General features: G+C 41.9%; 2 protein-coding genes across 4 annotated transcripts in view; one reads left to right on the plus strand and one right to left on the minus strand.

Annotated features, from left to right (window-relative positions):
- Positions 1-1,740: 1,740 nt before the first annotated feature.
- On the plus strand, positions 1,741-6,975 carry LOC119657473. Of its 2 annotated transcripts, XM_038064393.1 has the most exons (8): positions 1,741-1,894; positions 5,501-5,617; positions 5,676-5,811; positions 5,867-6,050; positions 6,111-6,226; positions 6,278-6,329; positions 6,430-6,771; positions 6,837-6,975. In XM_038064393.1, exons 1-8 carry the CDS (start codon positions 1,835-1,837, stop codon positions 6,856-6,858), a joined length of 1,029 nt encoding a protein of 342 aa, XP_037920321.1. In that variant the 5' UTR covers positions 1,741-1,834; the 3' UTR covers positions 6,859-6,975. The 2 variants fall into 2 exon arrangements, with proteins under 2 accessions (XP_037920321.1, XP_037920320.1); XM_038064392.1 differs by having other exon boundaries at positions 6,111-6,329.
- A 5,345-nt stretch (positions 6,976-12,320) lies between these two features.
- LOC119657969 (centriolin) overlaps positions 12,321-24,831 on the minus strand; it is a 154,973-nt gene continuing 142,462 nt past the window's right edge. The window contains exons 5-12 of one of the 2 annotated variants that reach the window (XM_038065179.1): positions 23,338-23,867; positions 23,132-23,279; positions 22,928-23,072; positions 22,697-22,862; positions 22,392-22,609; positions 13,627-13,816; positions 13,473-13,568; positions 12,321-13,258 (exon numbers count right to left, since the gene is read on the minus strand). In XM_038065179.1, coding sequence (XP_037921107.1) covers positions 12,599-13,258; positions 13,473-13,568; positions 13,627-13,816; positions 22,392-22,609; positions 22,697-22,862; positions 22,928-23,072; positions 23,132-23,279; positions 23,338-23,867 — 2,153 coding nt within the window. In that variant the 3' untranslated portion in view covers positions 12,321-12,598. The remainder of the gene's footprint in view (positions 13,259-13,472; positions 13,569-13,626; positions 13,817-22,391; positions 22,610-22,696; positions 22,863-22,927; positions 23,073-23,131; positions 23,280-23,337; positions 23,868-24,831) is intronic. The other variant, XM_038065180.1, reaches the window with a different exon arrangement.

The following is a 24,831-nucleotide window of genomic DNA, read 5'->3' on the forward strand; positions in this document are numbered from 1 at the left end:
GAATTGTCGTCGAAAGTACAGCGTCGACTGTTCGCGGTCCAGGTTGGAGGCAGAAGAGACCGGTTGTTCTCCATGCGGAAATAAATAAATAAATTTGTGCAATAGTTTGTCAAATCAATAATTTTTATTCTCAAAGCAATTGTTATTGAGAGTTGTGTGCGGCCCGTAAAACACAGTTGAGTAGCGAAACAAGCACCTGAAGTGAATAACTGAGTACGGTAGCTCGTTGATAGTTTTACGCTCCCGGGTACCGCCACTAATGTGTCCAAACCATGAATACGGAATCTAAGGATTTTTACTCTCCAAACGGTAAGAAGTCACACATTCCAAATCCATCTGAGTTAGTGTTTCCCGTTTACAGTCCCACACAGTCAGATTATGCTCAGTTTCACTATCATCACACTTAACGCTGTGCAAGTGATAAACCCACAGTAGCGAGATAAATACAAGACGAATACAAACGTTCATGACGACTAGAATTCGGACTAAGAGCAGCGAAATCTAACGCTCTACTCCCTCAACCATCGCGCAATCAGATTCACCTGGAGACCTTACCAGATTCATGTTTCCTCAAAGAAAAATCTATTAAAGGGGTGTTTTCCACTTCAATGAAAACCTTGCATTTAGTGCCTGCGGCGCAGCCAGCCAAGAATGAAAGTACAGCAAAGCTCATTTTGGGGGAAAGTGAAAATCTGAAATTAATTAATTAATTCCCTGAAAATTAATAGCAGAGGGAAACTTCAACCACTGAGGAGGGAGGATATAGGCTACATCTAGCCTGTCAGAACTCTCCCTTTCACCGTTACCAGAAAAAGCAGAAGAAGGAAAACTAGTGATATGGACTGTTTCTTCTTCTTTAGCCCTTATCCCTTTCAGAAGTGTTGGCTCGTCTTGTTTGGTTCCCTATTTTGCTCGGTCAAAAGTTTGTTCTGGGTGGTGTCGCAAAGCCTTTAAATCATCATCCAGTGTATCACGCCATCGTTGTTTTAGTCGGCTTTTTGGTTGTTTCCCATCGATTTCGATGTTCAGACCGATCTTGGCAAGTGAATTCTCGTTACCGTTACTTGTATATTTTTCCACGATCCTCATTTCGTATGTGATTATACCATTTCACGCCACTGGTGTAACGCAACATCTTCGTCTCCATTGCTGCGAAACGCCGTTTTTTGTTTTTTTTTTTATAATTGGTCAGCACCTATAACCATAAAGGGCGTCGAACAACAGTTCGGTAAATTTTGGATTTAAGAAGTTCGTTGATCCGTTGATCACAAAGAAGTCAAATTATGAACGTTACTTCATCCAAGTTGCACTGACGCGTGAAGCAATTTCATAAAGGTCAGTTCTAGATAGACCATTGCCATTGACTGTAATAAGGCGTGTTTCATTGGGATCGGTCGTGAAAAGTTCTGTTTAATTCAAATTTAGTCTGAGTCTATGTTGCATGAGGCGATCATTCCGGTTTTGAATATGGGCCTGTCGCGGGACCTGTCACCAAGAGAGATTAGGTAGGATTTAGCATAATGGAATAATTCCAACTATACTTTATTTATCTCTTTCCCTGATCTCATCATTTTATTTTTGTTTTACTGACGATAGTACAGTCTATGTTGCCTCAAATCCTCCTCCTTTATCTATAACGAAATTTTATCTATTTTCATAACCATATTACGTAATTTCCGGCAAACCGAAATGAACCATATGATTTTGATTGACAATTCAAATTGACATTTCTCCAAATAACGTTGAGTGATATGTTGTTTACAAGTTTTTCGGCTTTAGTTGTGCGCTCTTTTTAAATGTTTGGAAATCCCCGAAATTTGTGATTAGTACCAAAATGATTTTAAAAAATATCAGTCCCTATATTGCCTTGGATGAAATTATAATCGAGGACAGTGTAAGTCGCATAGTTTGCTTAGTTTAGATAGTTTTGGGTGAGTGATTTGTGTCCAGAATTACCAACTCTGGTTATTGTTAAGGGTGAAGTACACTGAGCAACTTTTTGTGACAGAGATTTCTGTGCATAGGCGCCTTTACGGCAACTCTAGCTTTAAAATCATACGAATTGATTTGTGGAAAATTTTAACGCTCAAACGAGACAATCTGGCGTTTAGTTCACAAGTTAAAATGGTTTAATGGTGCCACTTTTGTTACTTTGAAAATAATCGGAGAAAGGAATTTCGTGTGTTGATTAAACATTTTTTTTTAATGGGGCTCTGTTTGTTTGATATAATGACATAAGATCGAGTAGTGGGTAATCTACATTTTCTAACGATTTAATTTTTTTTTGTGAGGAATGTGGTCGATCTTTTGGTTAAATTTTTCCGATTTTGTGACAGGATTTGTTAGGTAAAGTAAATGTTGGGGATCTGATGAGAGATGATAGGACATTTGTTTCCCTCTAAATAGTTAAAAATATAGTACAATACATAGATATTTAAATTATTTTTACTGCAGAGATGGGTTTCTGCAATGGACACGGTTCGTGCGGTCCAGGAACCCATTTGGGGTCTAAGAACCCATTTGCATTCCAGTACGCTAGTTACCGGGCAGATTTTTTTATATTAATGTGCTCCTGTGCTGGAGCAGGAGTTGTAACTATTACTTGCAGTTTTGCTTGTTCTTCCCTTTGTAGATAGTTTGCGATGTGGCTTTCATTGCAATTACCACGCCTCTTAACGACGACTTGTTCACTTTTCGACTGATAGTGCGTTGATTTCTACTCCCCTTATAAGTACTGAGAGGGCTTGACTAGATTTCATAAACTTCTTCTGGTGGTTATTTATTTGCTCCTTCTGTAGAACTTATACCGAGGATGGAGCAAGGTTTGTTTTCAGTTCGTTTGATTTATTTTTCGTTTCCTATTTGGATGTTTTTCTTGAAGACGTGCCGCTGATTCTGGAGCAGTCTTACCTCCCAAAAAAAGCCAATCGCCATGCATTGATTCGCTGCCCCACGCTTTGGGTATAAGATGATAAAGCGTTTGGTGCAATTCGCTGCCTCCATATTTAACCAGTTCGGGTGTAATTCCGTCGGCTCCTGGCGACTTATGATTTTGAAGCCGATGGACTGCACGAACTGTTTCTTCTATGCTTGGTGGTGGCAGGATTTGTCCGTCGTCTTCAGTTGGCGGGACCTCCAACTTACCGATATTTTCATTGTTGAGTGGTTCATCAAAGTACTCAACCCATCGCTCGAATATGCCAGTTCTGTCGGAAATCAGATTTCCCTCTTTGTCTCGACAGGATGAGCATCAAGGTGTATAAGATTTCATTCTACTGACTTGTTGGTAAAACTTTCGCGCCTGGTGCGGTTGCTCCGAGGCTTCCTTTTTCTTTATGTGAAGTTCTTGAAGTTCCTTCTCCACTCGACGAAGTTAATGATAGGTCTCTGCGCGTGCCCGCGTTCTTTGAAACCAGGGCCACATCGGACGCGCTGCGCCGCACCGCGCTGATCTGCGCTACTCTTTCATGTACCGACATCGACTGGATCGTGTTCGTTAGTGCTCGGGATTGCACAATATTGCGCGGATTGTTGTCTTAACTGACTGCTCAACGCAACGCGTCCGGTCTGGACCCGGCTTGAGAGTGCAGCATTGCCCGGTATGCAGCATTTTTCCGTTCCATTGCTAGCTTACATTCATTCTGGAACCAGTCGTTTCAACTTTTTTTGCGACTGCGGCCAAGTACTTTTGTGGCCATACCGTTCTTCAGGTGGTTGTGAGAATCATTTGTTGATGTTTCATCTCCAGGAGCTCTGTTAGCTGCACCCGTTTCTCTCTTATAGGTGTTACTCTGTTATGGATGGCTTGAATGTTCACTCTCACCTGATTGTCAGGGGGATTCGAGGTGGTATTATTTTTCGAAGTTGGTCCACCTATATGTTCTGACATTCATCAAATCTGAGAGGAGGCGGCGTTCGATTAGTACCTGGTCAATTTAGTTGAAAGTTGTTCCGTTTGGAGATGTCCAAGTATGTCTGTAGACTGCTTTCCACACAAAACCAGGTGCCGCCAACAACCATTTCATGCTGCAGTCCGTTGTGATTGGTGGTTTTGGGTAAGTCATGGGAGCCAACATATTGCCTGTATACGGGCTCTGTCCCTACTTGACTGTTAAAATCGGCAAGTATGATTTTGATATCATACCTGGGACCGACTTCGAGGGTTTGTTCTACTGCCTCGTAGAAGGTATCCTTCTCTGACTCTACAGTCTCCTATATAGGGGCATGAACGTTAATGAGGTTGATATTTCGAAATTTGCCTCGCAAACGCAGTGTGCATACCCGTTAACTTCTGTTTTTATAGCCAACAACAACCACAATAGTATATGATGTAGTGGCTTTTCCCCAGGAAACCGGTCCTTGTCCAGTGCATCTCTTGCAAAGCTGTTATCAGCTATATTGGGACACGGTAGCGGCTAGCTCCTTTTTAAGGTTTTGCGTAAACAAAATCTTATTAAAATTGGTTTACTGTCTGTCTGTCCGTCACACGCATTTTTCTCGGAGACGGTTATACCGATTGACACCAAATTTTGTAGAAAGGCGGAAACTGTCAACGCTCACGGATACAGCGAGTTACATCCTTTTACGTCGAATTTAAGGGGGATCCCCTTCCGGGCAAAAGGGGGTGTTATTTTGTTCACCTAATATAGTGGGGTATCAAATGAAAAATCTCGGTTAGTACTTTCCGAAGCCGGTCGTAGTTTTGACATTTATTGGAAAGACAGGGAGTGGGAGGGGTCGAAACTGATCATTTCTTTAACGGGCCCATTCTCAGAAACGAAACGAAACGAAAAATTTGAAAAAAATCAGGAGTCTGCCACTGTATGGTGCTTAGGCCCTGAAATGCCTTCCATAACGATTGGTTGCACAATCCCCCTTAAGTTCATCTTAGTACTTGCAGTAATGTAGGCTATAATATAGAGCATGATCCCATCAAGTTATAATAGGTCAAAGTTGTCGTTTCCTTGCAAATTCAACACTATGAATGTTAATATCACTCAAAAGTGGATACTCTCACTTAATATGTGGATATATTACGTGCTATGTACTAATGGGGCAAATGCACACTCAAATGTCGTTATATAAGAAATACAAAAAACCTTTCATATCTGAAGCGATCAGCTTCCGGTTTCTCGACTCGTTTGTACAGGGAGGGCACGTTCCATGAGAAAATGCGCAAATCGTTATTCCGTTTTTGTTGCCGGGCTCATCGTTGTGTTGTCAATCTAGTCCGATGCTACTTTCGTGGCCCAGTAACTTTGGTTTTTCGTGTAGGGTAGTCAGCCCTACCCAAACTCCAATCTGGAGTCCCAGTGGGTAAAATTTGTTCCGTTTTTAGGCACGGGAGATTCGTCACAAGATTATATGTGCGAAGCAATCTCTGCAGTAGTAACAACGCTTGTAATCATCGACTAGGCTTTGATTACACACCTTCTCTAGAAAACAAATGTAGAATATTTACAGTGGACACTTTGTTAATAATCTATTGTTTTCATTTCAGCCCAAGTATGTGCATTTCATCACACACTTTGACCAAGCTTTCATTGTTCCAAATGACTGGCATTCCATCATTTATACTTCACGTTACATAGCGGACCTGCTAATAGCTAAGAAGACTGTAGGTACAAATAACTTTACAAATCCCACCCTTTTTACATCATCCATTTCCATTTCAGCCAATTCCTCCAAGGTTTCTAAAAGTTATAACAGAAAATGAATCACAGTCAATTACTCTACCTAATCGGAAAACAATTGCTGCTCGCATGTTCAGCAACGATCAATTTTTTGGGAACGCTATGTTCTACTTTGAAAGTAATGTTAACGACAAATGCATAGCCTTTTATTTTATCTAAAGATATTGTTGCAGGCACAAAGTCTAAAACACTATATACCGGCCCATTCGTGACATCAAGACCGATCCTTTTGAATGAATATTTTCGAGATTGCATTCTCTCGGAAATCGATGATTTGTATATAGATAATGAGAAAGCACATTCAACTAGCTATGAAAGTCTTGAAAGTGTTGCGGATCGAATTTCTGATATTTTAAGGTTTGCAACGAAGCTTAAACTTTGGACAAAACTTCGGCTATTTATTTCGTTATTTTGCAGGGAACATCCTGGTTATTCAATGATTTTAAATACATTTGTTTATGGCTATGAGGATTTGATATGCTTGCTCGCTAAGGATTATGGTTGTAAGGTGTTCGTTGGATCACTTATCTATGGTATTTTTGAGAAGTACAAAGTAGATAATATTTTTACGAATCGTTCTGAAGAGGCTGATATCATAGTAGGGGAAGCGAGAGTGACAGCAAAGCATTTAAAGCGGTAATGTATCTATTTTTACTACGGATATAATTTACGCTGTAGCATCATTTCATAACTTCTTGGCATCGTATAATATTTTCTCTTTTTACCTTAACCCCAGTCGCATCACTGACAAACGCCTTACAGTGAATTTCGTTAAGTCCACTGTCGAGCAGGAGTACTTGAAGGACCTTGGCATCTACTTCATAAATTGGACTCCCCATCCTTCCCTATTTGAACTAAGAGCATTTATAGATTTTGTGAAGCCAGCGAATGTTTATGGAATTTATGGTGATACGCCAACTCTACCGGAATGTCTGACGGGACTTTGTAGAAGAAAACCTCCGATTGGAGCAGATACCGAATCCATCTCAAATGTGGGCAAAAACCATGGAAGTATCAATATGTTACTGCCTTTTTCTGAAGCAAATGGGAGAAGTCGATTGAACATTTTATCCTTAAAGTGAGTCATTTAAAATGTATGTTTTATACTTCTAGAACAAAGTATGACTGATTTATTTCTTGTAGGTCAGCGAGAACAAAGAAGTAAAGATTTCTGCGTAGTTCGTTGAGGATTTTATACCGTCGTTCTTTTAAAATGTAAAGCTTGTGATATTTAAATAAGTTTTTGTAAGTTTGTACGTTTTGAACAATAAATTGAAATCGATTGATGCAATTATATGAGTACCATTCCGCTCCTAGTTTATATCCACGGTCCAGTTTGTCGGGATTTAAAATAAAAACTAAGAAGTCGGGAAACCGGAAACTGGACCGTTCAGGTACGAAAGGTTTTGTGTACTTCTTAGTACGTAGCACGTAATATATCCATATATTATGTGAGAGTATCCACTTTCGGGTGATATTGACATTCATAGTCTTCAATTTTCAAAGAAGCAACAACTTTGACGTATTATAACTTTGTTAGTAATAGTGCGATTTCCACCAAACTTGGTAAGATCATGCTCTATATTATAGCCTACATCATCACTTTTGTGGTGCTAGGATGAACTTAAGCGGGGGGGGGGGGGGTTTCCAGCCAATTATAAAAAAATATAGTAATATACTATTATTAACTTTATTTGAAGAGATATCAGTATGGAAGATAATTCCGAGCCCAGATACCATATAGTGGTAGCCTCCTGATTTTTTTCAGATTTTTCGGTTTGGTGGTTTCTGAGAATGGTCCCCCTTAAAGAAATTATCATTTTCAACCCGAGAAAAATGCGTGTGACGGACAGACAGACAGTAAACTGATTTTAATAAGATTTTATGTTTACACAAAACCTTAAAAATGGTCCGACAACGTGAACAGAATGGAAATATTCCAATAAAAATTGTGGCGACACTAGTGATTTTCTGCGGTAAATTTGCTTCAGGTTAGAAGCCTCTCTCTCTAGATTCTGAGAATACTATATATGAATACATTTTTGCAGATTTCAGTAACTTTTACTGATTTACCGCTACCAGCAGATTGTTCAAAAACAAAACTTTCTTAAGGTTGGCTATCACGGGGACTCTTTTACACAATTTAGGTTTCCTCACGTCGTGCATAAAACTTCACGTGTGCTATGATGCATTGGAATCACGCCAGAATTAAAAGAAAAGATTAACTTGGAAAAACCGAGAATTTAGAGAAAAAGCACGCGAGGTTAAATCGGAAAAAAAAACCGGCCTAAAAGCACAAGGGGAGAAGAAGGCGTAATTTTAGAAGTGGTGACACACCACGCTCCGCCTAAAAGGCTGATGAACAAGTTCTGTTTTCACGGTAGACTAGCTACATGGGCTTTGAAGCTCCAACGATTCCGGCTCATCATAACACGCTGGAATGGTTTGCAAATCCTGGCGTTGAATTCTCTATCATGAATGAATTCGCCAACTGAGGTGGACGCTTTGGAAAGAAACGGGAACGCTAAATAATCTTAACCTTCCGACATGAATGTCTTGTAAGCGCTCGTTAAATTGGAGGCGCACATCCAGGTATCTAATACACTTCTTATGAGGCATGCGCTCAGAACTATCCTCGTTCGAGACAACGTAGAAATCTTTTGAATCTCTTTTCAAGTTCCTACTGGCTTACACCAAGGAATTTGGAAACAGGATCGTTTCACACTTTTACGCGTTGGTTCTCATCCGCCAGCTGTTCGTAAAGAACGTTATGTCATTGAACATCTTCTGAAGTTCAACTTGCACCTGAGTTACCTTCTTGTGTGCCGTCTAGACTATCAGAGTTTCAGCAAAGGCATCCAATGACAATTTAAGAGATTTATTAAACTGAAACAAGTTGAGTATTTCGCGGGCAAATACTGCGAAAAGTGTAGGGGCAGTCATGGTTTCTTGCTGTACATTGTGGCTCACCGAATCCTTTAATTGCGTTATTCAAGAAAGTAGAACACCATCTACTTCTTCGGGTATTATCTTCCGCATTACCTCCTGAAGCAAATGTAGCGCGGACATTTTTTAAGTTTCCTTCCCGCAGAAGTGATTGTATTCTCTCAGCTTAAGAAAGTCTAATAGTGTGAGAGTCCCAGAAAATTAAGCGAAGCCGTGAGGGATTTAGGTACAATACCTGTAGTCGACAATATTATGGAAACTACAACCACCCGCTCGAGACGCCAGTCCATATCTGCCGCTGGAAGTACTTCAGAGCGGTTTTCGTCCACGGCATACATTCAACGCGCTTATTTTATTCTTCACCGAGAGATGCGATTTCAATACCAGCTTTACACGCCGCAGGAATTCGGACAGCAGAATATCCTTCAGATCACCAACCCGAGCATGGGTTCCTTGCAGAATTCCAAGGTATTTGTATAAGTATGTATCAGTCATAGCTTCGATGTGGAGATCACCAATGCTATGTGCTTTGTGACTGGCTTGGATTCGACACTTCTTTAATTTAAATTCCATCCGAATAACACGGCTGGACATGTTAACTATTCGCAAAAAACTTCTAAGGTCAGTCAGTATCAGCATACAGCCTGATGTCATCTAAGTACATCAAGTGTGTTAGCTCACACTTAGCACGTGGGCCATATTTAATTGCGAAACCATGCCCTCTACCATCATTCAGTAGCGATGAAAGGGGATTCAGTGCCATACAAAACCAAAGAGGACTCAACGAATTTCTCTGGAAAATGCCCCTCCATATACGGATAGGCTCTGAGATAATGGTACCCTCGGATTAGTGCACTGATAAGGTGGTTTCAAATTACTGTTGCCAAAAACTTTATTAATTTGGGATTAATGCGATTCAGACGTAGGACATCGATTAGCCAGGTGTGCAAGACGCTATCAAAAGCCTTGGCATAATCGATATAGCAACTAAAGAGGTTTCTTTGGCCTCTAGTTGCTTGTCCTACAACTACCGAGTGGATAATACGTTGCTCTTTCCAGCCCCTTGACCCGACTCGGCAACCCTTCTGTTCCTCGGACAGAATGTTATTGGTCTCGAGATGCCCATTAACCCTTCCACCAATAATAAACGTTATGATTTTGTAGAGGGTTGATAAGCAAGTAATCGGTCTTGTGTCCTGCATCGTGTAGGGTAGGGAAAAGGTGGGTAATTCTCGCAGTGAGGAAGGCCGATTAATGACCTGATTTATGCTACGCGCCAACGGACTGTGTATACTGGTACATTTCTTATACCAGAAATTCTGCTCCCGATTCAAACCAGGGCCCTCCAGTTCTTCGTGCTGTTTATGGCCTTGGCGTAGTGGCATGGCTGGTGCCTTCAGCGATGATTCATTCAGCATTCTAAGTATGCTGGGCGGAAAGCCCCCAAAGTCAACCTCAATATCTTTTATCTTCCGTCATCGAAAGCTGTACTGTCTGGATCCTTTCTTAGGATTCGCTGAGTGATCTGAAAAAAAATCCGCTGGTTCCTCACATAAGTTGCATTCTGGACACGTCTGGAGTGACTTTCCCCATACCGTCGTAACCGACTGCATATGACAGAAAGTTTCTGCTTTAATGTGCCTAGAATTTCAACTACGGGTATTTTACTGAGAATGGCATAGTTCCGATTTGAATCACTTTTAGTGAATTTCGCCGACGTTTCGGACGAATTTACTCAGCGGAAAATTCAGTTGGACGGTGGAGAAGAGTGCTTCGGCAAGTACTGAAACTATCGTTTGCAGTGCCGCCTGGTGTTATTGATGCCGCCGCCTCTGCCCCCACTGACTCTTGGTCACCAGTTCCCGCGATGACCTTAAGTCGAATGCGCTCCCTGATGATGGTTGGGATTGTGTCGCTGCGAGTAATGAAACGGTTTTGGTCTGCGACTCGCTGCATATTTACATGCGTGAATTGCGAGAAATGCTCGACGAACCTCTGGTGCAACAAAGGTCAGTAAGATGTTGTGCCTGCCCCGCCGTTATTTCGTAGCAGCGGATGATGAAGAGATTCATGTCCTCAGTACACTTCATCCACTGTCTACGTGAACCTGCTGAAGTGGTTGCCATAGATTGTGGCGAATCAGCTGCAACAGGCGGAGCAATTCTCCTGGTCATCATGCGCGCATAGATGTCGAACCACCTCCTTCTCTTCATTTTCGGTGGTGCATTTTATTGCTAACTGCCAGGTGTGGTGAAGTGTACAGTTCCCGCACTTTTCTCACCTACAAGCGCATGTCGACTAACTATAGCCAATCCGGATGTCTTGGACACGCCAAGGTGTAGGGTTTATATCTACTAAAACCACCCACCCTCAACCTCACCCATTGCTCCGTGAAACCATCATTATGTAGTACATCACCGAGAGGAGTTAGATGACTTTAACTAGATTTTTTTTATGCGGGGCCTTCGTAACCTGGCTTTCCTGATGTTTTCCACCTTCGAATTTTACCCCGAATCGATGCTAGCATTCATCGTACAAAAATTTCCGGATTTTGTCGTAACTATACTCCGGGTGCTATTTAAAATTGAGTGATTAAGTCTCTATAATCAGTTCTAAGTATTTAATGGTCGGCTTTCTTTCTTTTATTGAGGTTAGCGATGAGGGCTATTTCTTTTTTTGTCTCCGCATGTGCCAGTACAGTGCCCTCTAACAAAGCCTTAACAGCATTGATTACTTTGCATGAGTATACCTCAGCGTCTTCGAGACGCTCTGCGACCACAATCAATGCCATGTTGACAGAGTAACTGGCCGCCGTGGCCTTCTCAGGAACCAGAAGATTGAGTACATCGTTGTATATGATGTTCCATTGTGTCATGTGTTATTTTAAAGCCTCCGTTCTTGCAAGTAGCTATTTACAATAGCAGTGGAATAGACTCTAGTCGTCCCCAGGGACGTCCGTAAAAAGCTCAAATTGAATGCATTACTCACAATCACGTTTCAATCAAGCAATATTGCACCCTTTCCGTGAATCGCATTTTCGGCCATGATCTGGCTTCACGGAATTCATCCTATCGATTTGAAAGAGCACTGTGGTTCTCAACAACTGGGACCAATCTATTGCAGATTTCCTTCTCCAACATTTCCTTATAGTGTCAGAGACATATGGGTCCATAGAAGGATGCTTCGCCGTGAGATTTACCAACCTCTACTGCTATGAGGCAGGAAATGCTTGAGCTGCTAGTCTGGTTTAGTCGCAAGTCGATGTAAGGTTAGCCAATTCACTCTTCCACCAGTAGTTTGTTCGTCTGCTAGGGGATGCGCATCATCGTTGGGACATTGGTAACTCGAGATTGTCAAATCAACGTGAACTGCTTCAACGATCCGGCTATCCTTGAGTAGAGGAGGAATTTTCGACCCATCAGCCCCAGTATATCAGTAAACACTGTTGGACCATCAGAAGTTCTCTTACCTAAGTGATGAGCATATACAGCTTGGTCAGCAGGGCAGGCACCAGTAATATTTACCCTGGACAGTTCTAGGGAACATGCATAAGATTATCTATTGTCTGCTACCACGTAAAGATGGTCAAATTGCTTGCCAAAGTGGATAGTTATTTTTAGTTTTCTTACAGAGAGGTCAAACCTCCTATTGACAGCATACCTCCTTTGAAAAATCAAGACATCCTATTGAAGAAATATTGTTTATTACATAAAAACTGGAGACTACATAAGAAAACATGGATATATGGAATTTTCTAAGGATAAAATACACTTCAAAGCATCATCTTCCAATAACATAAACAGAATATCTCTCTAAATCCCTATTGTAGATAAAAAGTTGTTCGAATAAATAACTGCTGTAACAGTGGTCAAGAGTAAAACAAAAAGCTAAAAATATTACATTAAAAATAGTAATGAAGACAATGGAAATATATTTGCATTGTAAACGTTCAATGGGGCTTAGAACCTAACGGACAATTTACTCTCTAAATCTTTCATCTTTTGATACATGTTGATATAATGAAGCTGCAATTGTCGTTGATATTTCAGGACCTTCTCCTTCTCGTCGGCCCATTGTTGTTTCTCCCGTTCGAATGTCTTACGAATTATCTCCAATTCCTTACGCAGGTCCTCAGATCTCTGCTGCTCCTCAGCACTATCTTTAACTCGATTCATTGTCACGTCTGGTAGGTTTTTTGTCGACTCGTCCTTTTTTGATTCGGTACGGTCTGTCGGTGTCCCGTCAGTGTCTTCGCTTTTGTCGGCAAATGGTGCGGAGGATTTCAAACAATTTATGATGATTTGAAGGTCGCCGTCTTGCTGTAAGTCCTTCTTGGACGGATTGATTATTTGGATACTGTTCCCGTTGGGGGTTTCGAGGTGGAGGTGATCGTTTTCAGTTGGTCGACCACATATGCTTGTAAGACTGTCGATTTTGTATTTAAGGCGGGCATACTTTCCGTTTGGCTCCTTTCCATATTCTTGAAAAATAGCCAAGTCGGAGAGCTCTTTTCGAAGTTTGGCTAATTCGTTGGTAAGGGCAAGTATTACTTGGTCTTTAAGAATGACGATACGATTGAGCTGGGAAATTTCTAGATCAGCGTCGTAATCTTTTTTGGTCTGGAATAAAAACAAAAATCTTCATTAAACACTTCTATTCCTTTAAAGAAATTAAAGTGTGAACTGGACCAAGAGCAACTCCAGTAGGCCCAGGATTAAAATATTCAGAGTAACACTTGCATTTTTTAGAGACATGAAACAATCAACAATTATAAAGGGTTCAAAAATATTTTCAGATAATAAAAAGAGATCAGATGAATTGAGTTGTTTTTACCTCGTTATTTTCCTGTGCTTCCTTTTCTTGTAGCATTCGATTTACATTTTCGCTTTTCATCTGAGCTAATTCATGTTCCTTGGCTTTCAACTCCTCCTGAAAATCAGAATAATTATTGAAAGATGTACATTTTTCCATTACCTCCATTACATACCTTTGTTTCTTTCAATTGTGTTTTCAATAAAGCTATTTCACCATTCTTCTGACAAACTGTCCATTCGTTTTCCTCCAGTTGACCTTTCAGGCTCTCTATTAACTTGTCCATCATTTCTGCTTTCTCTTCCAATTGCCGAACACGATCCTTTAAGGAGGTATCAGCAGTTCGTAGGTTTTCAGTTTCCTTCCTGTGTTGGGAAAATATTAATATGTAATTATTATTGCTCTTATGCACTTTTTAAATGAAAATGGAAGTTATGAAATCTGGGAAATAAAAAGGGAGAGGAATAATGGACAAGGTGATCATAGTGCAGTATTTCTTGGAAAGCAAGAAGAAATTGGCATAAAATTCTTGCTAACATTGTTCATTAGGCTTTCACTCAGAAAAGCAAATTTATTACTAGTGACAGTATCCTATCTGAATTAAGACAGAAGATCGATTTTTACCTGGGCAGGATGGGGGCGTGAAGAAAACACACTCTTTTCTTCAGAATTCCCCTTTTAAAATAAATGGCCTTTCAGGCAAGTGCTTGTCCCCTTGCAAATGGCTATTGCGTTTAACGAGGAACCAAAGGCAACTAACCTCTTAGCAGGGCAAAACAGTCAGCCAGTTATTCCGTCTGAGGTATGGGCGGTGTGAACCCGTCACGATTCGCAACATGGATAACAAGTCGAGAAACCGGAAACTGGACTCTTCACGTATTAAAGGTTTTATGTATTTCCTTTATAAAGACATTTGAGTGTGAATTTGTCCCATTAGAACGTAACATATATTATGCGAGAATATCCACTTTCGGGTGGTATTGACATTCAAAATCTTGAACTTCCAAAGAAGTGACAACTTTGACCTATTATAACTTCGGTTTCCACCAAACTTGGTAGGATCAAGCTCTATATTATAGCCTACATTTCTGCAATTTCGTGGTGCTAGGATGAACTTAAGGGGGTTTTGCAGCTAATTACTGAAAATTATAGTAATATATATTATTAACTTCATTTAAATGGATATCGGTATGGAAGTTATTTCGGAGCCTAGGCACCATATAGTGGCACTCTCTTGATTTTTTTCATATTTTCCGGTGTGGCAGTTTCTGAGAATGGCCCCGTAAAATAAATGATCACTTTCGACAACCCGAACCCCAGCTTCGGAAAGTACTAACTGAGACCTTTCATTTGATACCCCATATGACTACTTTTGACGAAAAAAAAATGCATACCCCCTTTTGCATATATGATGACCCCCCTTAAATTCGACGTTAACAGGACGTAATTTACTGTATGCGTGAGTGTTCACAGCTCCCACCTTTCCTCCAAATTTGGTATCAATCGCTGCTACAGTCTCCGAGAAAAATGCGTGTGACGAACAGACAGACAGACAGTTGCGAAAAAGGAAGAGGGCCTATCCGACAAACAATTCGGGAGATCAATCGTCGATGCAATCAACATGGTGACTAGTCTGGCTCGCGCTGCTATACAAGATGACAAATGCTGCGCAGTGGGACACTCGATGTAAAAAATGCATTCAATACTGCAAAGTGGACGAAAATCGTAGAGGCTCTAATCAAACTACAGGCTCCGAAGTACATTCTACGCATCGTTGTTGCACTTTTTCTAGGAAGACGATTATATTGCGACTCGGACGATGGACTGAAATTATTCCCGATGACGTGCGGCGTACCACAGGGGTCTGTCCTAGGTCCCTTACTGTGGTTAATTATGTACAATGGAGTGTTGACGTTACGCCTTCCTAATGGCGTGACAACCATTGGCTTTGCGGACGATATCGGGGTAACAGTAGTTGCAAAACGCTTAGACGAGATCGAAATCTACGCATGAATGAAGCGATATGGGGGATTAATTCCTGGTTGAAAAAGTCCCCTCTATCACTTCTGTTTTTCTTCAACCTTTGTCCCGTTCACAAGCGGGGTCAGCTCGTCGTGATCGGTTTCCCCATTTAGCTCTATCTGATCTGGGTGCAATCTTGAGGTTTTTAAATCTCCATCCAGCGTATTAAACCACGGTTTTTTCGGCCTGCCTTTGGTCGTTTACCATCGACTTCAATGTTCAGACCAATCTTGGTAAGTGAATTTTCGTTTCCACGAATTACATGGCCATACCATCGAAGACGCCCCTCTTGCAATTTTTTCACGATCGGTACAACCCCATAACGATCGCGGATATCCTCATTTCGGATGTGATCAAAACGTGTCACGCCACTAGTCCAACGCAACATCTTTGTCTCCATTACCACAAGACGCCGTTCATTGTCTTTTATAATGGGCCAACACTGAGAACCATAGATAGTGAGGAGACGGAGGACATTGCGGTAAATTTTAGATTTGAGACGTTCGTTAATACGTCGATCACAAAGAGCTACAGTCGTGGAACGCCACTTCATCCAGGTTGCGTTAATGCGTGAAGAAATTTCATAACGCAATTCTCCATTGGCTGATATCGTTGGCAAGAGGTATTTAAATCGCTCAGTTCTGGGCATATCACTGCCGTTGACAGTAATTGTGCCTGTTTCATGGGGATCGGTCGTCAAAAATTCAGTTTTATTTAGATTCAATCTGAGACCGTGTTGCATGAGGCGATCATTCCATTTTTGGACAAGTTGCTCGAGATCATTTTTGCTATCAGATGCTAGGAAAACATCATCTGCATAAAGCAGTGTATAGGGCGCCGGATGTTGGAGTGGTGATAGGGCACTTCCTTGATGAACACCAACAGAGACACGAAGCGGTTTTGATACACCCACTATACTTCGAACTTTACTTTTCGGATCGTGGTAGAGCAACTGAACCCAGCGCACGAGTTCTTCTGGTATTAAGTGTTGTCGTAAAGCTTACTAGATGAGTTCGTGTGGCACACGGTCAAACGCTTTCTCTAGATCCAGAAATGCAATGTAAAGAGGGCGATGTTTCTCACGGTGTTTCTCCATGAGTAACCGTGGTTTGATTCACTGTTATTTCAACGATTTCGTGAATACGGTTGAAAGTGCTAATCAAGAAAAGAAGGAAGGACACAACCGTGAAAATTAAAGTTGGTGAACAAATAATTTACTCCCAAGAGTCGCTTAAATATTTTGGAGTAATTATTGACAAAAGACTCAACTTTAAAAAACGCATTGAGTGCGCTGCACCTAAAGCGTCTTCCAGCGCTGTAACGATCTCGAGGATCCTACTGAACATTGGTGGACCAAGACAAAGTCGACGTGGTCTTATTTCAAGGGTTGTTAGTTCAGTGCTACTCTACGCAGCTCCAGTTTGGACAACCGTTCTGAAAAACAAATCAAACTGCGGAAAACTAAGAATGGCGTATCGACTAAGTGCACTCCGGGTATGCAGTGCTTATCGAACAACATTAGGAGATGCAGTATACGTACTGGCAGGGACAATCCCCATAGACATCTTGGCTAATGAAGGTCGGCGTCTCTACGACAAAGTGTATGCAATCGGGGAATCTATTGTACTTCGACGGCAACTAGTGGCAGAATGGGGAAAGAGATGGAACGAGGTACAAACTGGCAGTTGGACCTACCGTATCATCCCAAAAATTCGAAGGTGGATTGAAAGGAGCCACGGGGAACTAAGTTACGAGCTAACACAGTTTTTAAGTGGAAATGGAGGTTATCCGGCTTATCTACATCAATTTGGACACGACGAGTTACCATGCTGCCCAAATGTGGTAACGTAGCTGAGAATGCGGAGCATGTTGTATTTGAGTGTCCAAGTTTTACAGCACACCGAATTAGGCTGGAGGCCACTGCAGACAGGCTCTTAACACCTGAAAATATAGTGGAGTATATGTTGGAGTCAACGAAGGCTTGGAATCAAGTGGTAATTGAACAGAAAATGATGCACCGACAGCTAAGGCATGGAGAACTGCGAAGAAAGCAAGAAAGGGAGAGAACAATAATGAGCCGCAGTTAAGAACTGATCCAGCCCCGCGATGCAATGCTTATAGCGGTCCCGTGGGAAGAGTGGAAGAAGAAGGAGGTGATTTTAGTGAGTAGGAGTCTCACATAACCTCATAGCAGGAACCAGCAGTAGGTTTTGAACCCTTCCACCTTCCAACGATGAAAAAAAAAGACAGACAGACAGTAAACCGATTTTGACAAGGCTTTGTTTTACACAAAAGGTGCTAGCCATAGCCAGTACGAACCAAGAGGCGTGACGCCGCTTGGCAGACCAGGAATGATGCCATTTTGAGGATAGACGAAGTCAAGGAGGTAGTCAAGCTGAGCAGGTTATAAGTCTGGATTCCGGACGGTCCAAACGAGCATACTAGTTAAGCTCAAAACGAGATTCAAAAGCGAAAAATATGCCAATTGTTCCAAACTGAATAGGAAGAGAATAAATCTCGTTCAAAGAATCGATGATAATAAACTGAAGATGCTTGAAGGCAGTGACACTTTTCCTTTTTCCAGCCAAATTCCAGGAACATCAGTTCGCACTCAGTACAAACTGAAAGTAGCTCAGAAAAGCCTTCAGCATAGTAAAGCCGCAACAGCAGCAATGAATAATAATCGTTGGTGCAACAGTTGCGTTAGAGCACTGTATTGAAGATCGTAACGGTAAACTACAGTACACTGTAGGGGCCAATGTGGTCAAAATTGCGCTTGCCCGAGATGATTACCCTAATTTGACTCAAGTACTCATTTACAGCTGAGTTGACTGGTATCTGACATCCGGTCATGATAACAAATCTCACTGCAACCAGTAAACCTCAACCTTCGGCTACGACTGCCCAGCGCTCTAACCACTTGACCCATCCGGACAGCAATTAGCTATCCAGCAGCAGTTAGCCGGTTAATTAGAGCCATGGATCTGACATAGGCTTACTTTCTTATCAACTTATGACAGGAAACACGAATATTATTTAAGGAAAGACCTTGGAGAAGATTCTGCCAGGAAACGAAGACAGAAGACCCTTGCTAAATATCCACCCAATCTGGTTGGGATGCTGCAGAAACCCGACGTAATATTGATAAGAATGAGAAACAAACTATGGAAAACCTGAAAGTCCACATCCCAGATTTTGAAATAAAAATCAGTAGTGAAATCTAGTTGCATGGATCGGTCCTATATAACACAATTACAGCGACCATCGAAATTCGGTCACAAATTTGGGTAAGATGAAATTGGCTATAAACTCATTTGAACGTTACACATTGCCTGGTCCAGACAAGGTCTATTCTGCGCTCCTGCAACAGGGGATTCCATTCATGGGGTGAGCATCTATAGAGCCAGTATTGTACTAGGCTACATATTCCTGGCCTTTATATTCATAGCGATATCAAACACAGGCCAAAACCTATAGGTCAGTTACTCTGAACTCCTTTTATTTAAAAGTTCAGAGAAATTGGTTGAGGAATACATGAGAGAGGGGTTGATATCTTACCTTCTGCACTCCAATCCAATACTAATTGGGGAAAACCTATCAAACAGTTTGGTGGTCAAAGGGTAGTATAGGTCCCAGGGCGAAACGTGGATTGGTACCCACGATGAAGCACAAAACCTGGGAAACGCCTGCTGAACCAATACCTTTCTTAACGAAACGGAGAAGGATGAAAGCGAGTCTTCCGCGTCTAAAAACGGCACAAATTGTACGAACTGGTCCTCCAGGTTGGGGGTTGGGTAGAGCTGACAACCCTACACGCAAAACCAATATTACCAAGTCACAGAAGGAGCCTCGGACAGGATGGACTTTACAACGACGAACCCGGAAACGACAACGGAGAAACGATTTGCGCATTTTCTCATGAAACATGCGCTTCCTATAGAGAGATGGAGCTGTCAAGCAGCTAGCCGATACCCTATCCCAATATAGGGCTGCTGTAACAGCGCTGCCGGAAATGCGTTGTACATGGACCGATTTCCTGGAGAAGAGCCACTACTTAGTCAGCCAAAAAATGAAATATGCTGTTATCGGCTTTGAAAATATAAGCAAAGGGTTATGCACACTACGCTTGCGAGGCAAATTTAGAAATAAAAGCCTCGTTAACGTTTACGCCCCTACAGAGGAGACTGTAGAGTCGGAGAAGGATACCTTCTACGAGGCAGTTGAGCGGACCCTCGAAACCTGTCCCAAGTATGATATCAAAATCATACTTGGAGATTTCAACAGACAAGTGGGGATGAAGCCCGTATTCAGGCGATACGTCGGCTCTCACAGCTTACATAGGGGTACCAATGGTAACGGACTGCGGATTATTCGGTTGGCAGTATCTCACGAAATGGTTGTTGGAAGTACCTGGTTTGCGCGAAAAGTGGTCCACAAACATACGCGAGCCTCTCCAGTCGCGATCACTTTCAATCAAATTGACCACGTTCTGACCAACGAGGGTGATGTAAACACCTTTCGGAAGGAAGGGTCTGCCTCAATTGCAGACTTGATCTTCGTTAGCCCTGCAATGGTACGTGATATGTCCTGGTGGGTCAGAGGGGACTACACCCACATCCACCATCAGGTAATCCTCTTTGAACTATGGGCGGAGCTACCATCATGCGTTAAACCGCAAAAGCTTTGAATGACCAGACCTTCTTAGAGGTGTGGTTAGACCAACCTATTCAAGCAGGCACCTTTACAGAAAGAGCCACCTGGCACAATCCACCGCCAAAGTATTCGAAGCGTTCATGCCCCCTCCGGTAGAAAATCCAATTACTGGTGGGATGATGAATTGGCCAGTCTTCGATCAGCCTGTCACCGAACCATACGAATGGCTATGGGTGTGCTACTCTTGTGTTGAAAATCATCAAAGGACTATTCCCCCAGGAAGAGAGGGGTACCGACAACTGCCAGCGATTTCTGAATATGACGATGATTTCAGCAGTAAGCAGAGAGAAGTTACTGGAGATTTGCGGTAGAATAGGCGACAGTAAAGCCCCGGGTCTGAATGGAGTACCGAATAAGGCCCTTAAGTTTGCCGTGAAATCCAGACCGGCATTGCTCGCTGAGTTGTTCAAAGTGTGCATGTCCGAGGGGACATTTTTTACACAATGGAGGCGGTAGAAGTTGGTACTGCTGCCTAAGGCTGGGAAACTTTCAGGTGAACCATCCTCCTACAGACCCATATCCCTATCTTCCGGACACTGAAGAAAATGCTGGAGCGGGTCATATATAATAAATTACTACCGGATGCCGAAAGCTAAGGAGGCATTCCATATCGACAGTATAGGTTCCGTAAAGCCAGATCAACCATTGATGTTACCAAATTGGTTACTGACTTGACCAAAGATGCAACTAATGGAAAGGGCAATACCAGCAAATACTGCGTGGTGGTGACTCTGTAACTGAGAAATGCATTCAATTCGGCTAAAACGCACCTAATACGGAAATCCCTGGCAAAGATTGGTATTCCCGCTTATCTCGCGCTGTTGCCGATAGCTATTTACAACAAAGCAAGGGTATGTTGTTTCTGCGGGTGTTCCACTGGGCTCCGTACTGGGTCCACTGCTGTGGAACATTCTTTACAACAATGTGCTTAATCTTTAGGTCCTGGAGGTAGCCACGGTAGTGGGTTATGCCGAAGACATAGCACTGGTTGCGGTTGCAAAGCATCTGACAAGGCTTACTTTTAGGTTGCTTATAGTCAGGGTAGTAAGCTCGAACTTGCTCTATGCAACCCCAGTTTTTGAAAAGGCAAAGCAGATCGCAGCTAATGCTTATAAACTCACTGCAGTCTACAGGAGGACAGCCATGAGGGTGTGTTCCGCCTTTTCGACTGTCTCAGATGATGCTGCGAACGTCATCTCGGGAATGATGCCCATTGACATCTTGGAAAATGAAATAACGAACAGATACAACGCGAAGCCTATTTCTTCTTTGTCGCAGACGAAGAACGCCGAAAGGGAGAAATCTCTAAATAGGTAGCAAGAGCGTTGGACACGCTCGGTGGACACACAGATTCATCCCTATCATCAAGAAGTGATTGGAGAGACGGCATGGTGAGTTTAATTATAACAGCACCTGTACAGGTTTAAACTGGATACCTCAGCCGATTGTTCAAACTATGATGGAGTCCCAGAGAACCCAGAGCACGTATTCTTCCATTGTTCAAGATTTGTGAAGGAGATTCTAGGATAGGTGCCGGTACCGGAAAATTTGGTGGGAAGAATGCGAGCACGTGAGGTGGATTGGGATGCGATGAATTCCTTGATCGCATCTATCGCCTGCAAACTGAGAAAGGCAGAAGAGACGAGAAAATCGCGGTTACGTACGCTACGTAGAGAAGAAAGGTGGCAAAGCTAGAGTAAGTTAACTTCGTCCCGTCATGTAATATCCTTATGGTGGTTCCGCGGGATGATTTTAGTGGGTAAAAATTCCACGCGCTTGCGTGTCCAGGCCAGTGTCTTTTGAAGGTTTCAACCTTCTCACAAAAAAAAGGCAGACGGACACACAGACTTGAATTGATCCTAAGGCGTTTTTTTCACAAAACCTTAAAAAACAGTCGTCGAGAGGAGGAGGAAAAATTGAAGACGGCTCTGACCCGATCATGTAGTTATTTTCTGCGAGATAACGGCCTAGGAGAGGTGCACGTTTAACCATGATGTAGGCCGCTTGAACGCCAATCACCGCAAGTCTAACCTGAAAAAGCCGGGGCCTATGCAGAATATGGAAGGGCAAGCTTCATGGTTAAAAAAAGTCAGCGGGGGAAGTCCTTTTAGCAACTTTAATAACGTTGGTTCATTATAATGGTCTCAAGGGATTGTCAACATTGCGCACATGTTCCTAAATACTTTCTACAAAAATTTCACTCACCTTAAAGTATCATTTTCATTCTTCAAATCACAAAACTGGTCCTTCAATCGATTCGTATCGTCAGTCAGTCTTAATTTATTCTGCTTAAATTGAAACGACTGGAGCGTTAGCATTTGTTCTAGTTTCTTAATTTTAAGGACATATTCTCGTTGTTGATTCTCGTAGAAAGCTTTTTGTCGCCTAATTTCTAGCTCCCAATAGGCCTCTTTATCCTGTTCCAAAAAGGAGGAAAAAATTTATCAGGCTCACGCAATGTTTGCTTACGAAAGATACTATTTCATTCTTAACTTCGAGTGGTTTCTTACTTTATGAACTTTAAAGATGGCTTTCTCATTATGTTCTATTGTTTGGCGAAGATATGATAGTTCTGAGTCGCGATCTTTGAGTACAGCTTCCAAGTCGGATATTCCTGAATCGGATGGGGATGGTGTCATGTCGAATTGATCTTGCAGATATTTACTTGATGATTTTCTGTAAACAGAAGGGTTTTAATAAGTATTTCGAAATGCATTGAAGGGTCCTTAAATAAAATTTACATTGTACTGCTGTGACTTGTCGCATCGGAGTCTGGGGTGTGCCTCACCGATTCCATGCTATCGTTGATTTTCAATGCCTTCGAACGTCTTCGTGCAAGCTGATTGCTGCAAAATATACTGTATCCATGTCGAAGGTCCTGAGTGCCTGGAAGAAGTAACAATTAGCGGGAGTCCTTTTAGTATTTCTTGAAAAACAACACTTACTTCCAAACCTCATATTTTGGGCCTGAGGTGGAATTAGAGAAGGCGTAGATCCATATCGATCGCATAGCTCACTATACCGATTCGGAATACTGTAGTCTGGCTCGAAGGGTATTGGCTTAAAAGCTATGGGTCTTACAATATTTTTAACCTGAGGATTCAGTGAACATTAGACAAACTAGTTCGGTAAAGGATGTAGTGTCAAGTACCTGTTCGTTGTTACTCTCATTGAAGTCAGAGGACTGAACCCGTGACGGTGTCTCCACTATACTTAAATTATCGTTAAACTCAACTCCTTCAATTGGCTTTGCGCAGCTGAGTTTCTGTTGACTTTGGAGTGGCTGATAATGTTGTGACTGTTGCATTTGTTGCTGTATCTTTTGCTGTTGTTGCTGGGACTGAATTAGTTGATGCTTGGATAGAACTGGCGTGGTGTCGTAGTCCGTTCGCATCTCAAACATATTGCGTAAATGCTGGAACTTCGATTTTCTGTGGCCCACATAATCTTCTAAATTGTTGTGGCTTCCGAATTTAGTTTTGAGGCGTCGTTGTTCGTTTTTTGACTTCAGAGTTCCTGTGAAGCAAGGTTGCATCACGGGAAGCCCCAAAGTATTTTTGGCGATCAGTGAACTGGCATTCTCAAGGGAGGCCGAACGCATATGACCGCGGGGCTTGATAGTGACCGGGTTTGGAGGTGCTGAAACAGGCGGGGCACCACTAGGCGGATCCATTTTTGGTTCTGCAATAAATGAAAAAGAATTTTGGTTAACTTTTTGCAAAAAGGGATCATAATTACAAATTAGCAATGGAATAAATATGAAGGCAATAATCATCTACCGCAATCGCTGAGTTCATTTTAATTAAAAATTTAAATTGGGTGTGTATGATTGGTAATCATATATCCATTTATCATGGTTTCTGTTTGTTTAGGATGCCAGATTCTGGCAATAGGGGTAACGAGGTCCATGTTCTTTTCCATCTACGGCTCCCATGTTGTAAGAAGATTAATGTCTCTCTCCACAATAGAAATCAAATAAACCCATTTGAAGACCATCTGCTGATCATCTTTATGTTTGTTAGCATTTCAAGAAATTCGAATGTCTTCTGCCAATTTTTCTTTGGACTAACTCAATTTTGCTATCATTTATTACAACGCAGATTTCCACAAAAGCCTTCTCACCTACCACAGGCCCGCAGTTGAGGCAATCAATCTTTGTCCAGTCGTTCCACCAGACAATATAGTTAACCCCGTCATGAACTCTCTGGGCACAATTCGAGACAGTTACCGTTTGCTTCGTAGGGGTCCTTCTTATTCTCAGCCCAGCGTTCTGATGAACCTATTTCATGCTCATCACTGGAACCTATTCAGAACTGGAATTCTTCAAATCATTTCAGATTTTTTCGGCGGTGCCTATATTTTCCTAATATTTTTGTTAGCAGCGAATCAGAGAGATCGGAATTAGAGAAATTACATTTTGATTTTTCTGATTGCTGATTAGCAAGAAGATAAACATTTGGCTTTTGCCCCCTTGGAGTTTTGGGACTTTTTTTCGAGGGTTCAATGAAAGCTTGTCAATGCAGAATATTTGCTACGTTGATTTGGTTTCTTTATTTGTGTACACTTTTTGTGGGTTGGCCGTCAGGGGAAAAAACCAGCAGAAGGTCAGTACACTGAAATATTGGAAAATAACAATATCTTTTAA

The sequence above is a fragment of the Hermetia illucens genome, chromosome 5 (genome assembly GCF_905115235.1).
Source record: "Hermetia illucens chromosome 5, iHerIll2.2.curated.20191125, whole genome shotgun sequence".
Lineage (NCBI taxonomy): Eukaryota > Metazoa > Arthropoda > Insecta > Diptera > Stratiomyidae > Hermetia > Hermetia illucens.

Excerpts from the sequence above, each read along its gene's own strand:
- LOC119657473 (XM_038064392.1), top strand. The coding sequence starts at position 1,835 with ATGATTTTAAAAAATATCAGTCCCTATATTGCCTTGGATGAAATTATA. Across the intron at positions 6,330-6,429 it reads ACAGCAAAGCATTTAAAGCG|TCGCATCACTGACAAACGCC; the intron begins GTAATGTATCTA and ends CCTTAACCCCAG. Across the intron at positions 6,772-6,836 it reads TTGAACATTTTATCCTTAAA|GTCAGCGAGAACAAAGAAGT; the intron begins GTGAGTCATTTA and ends TATTTCTTGTAG.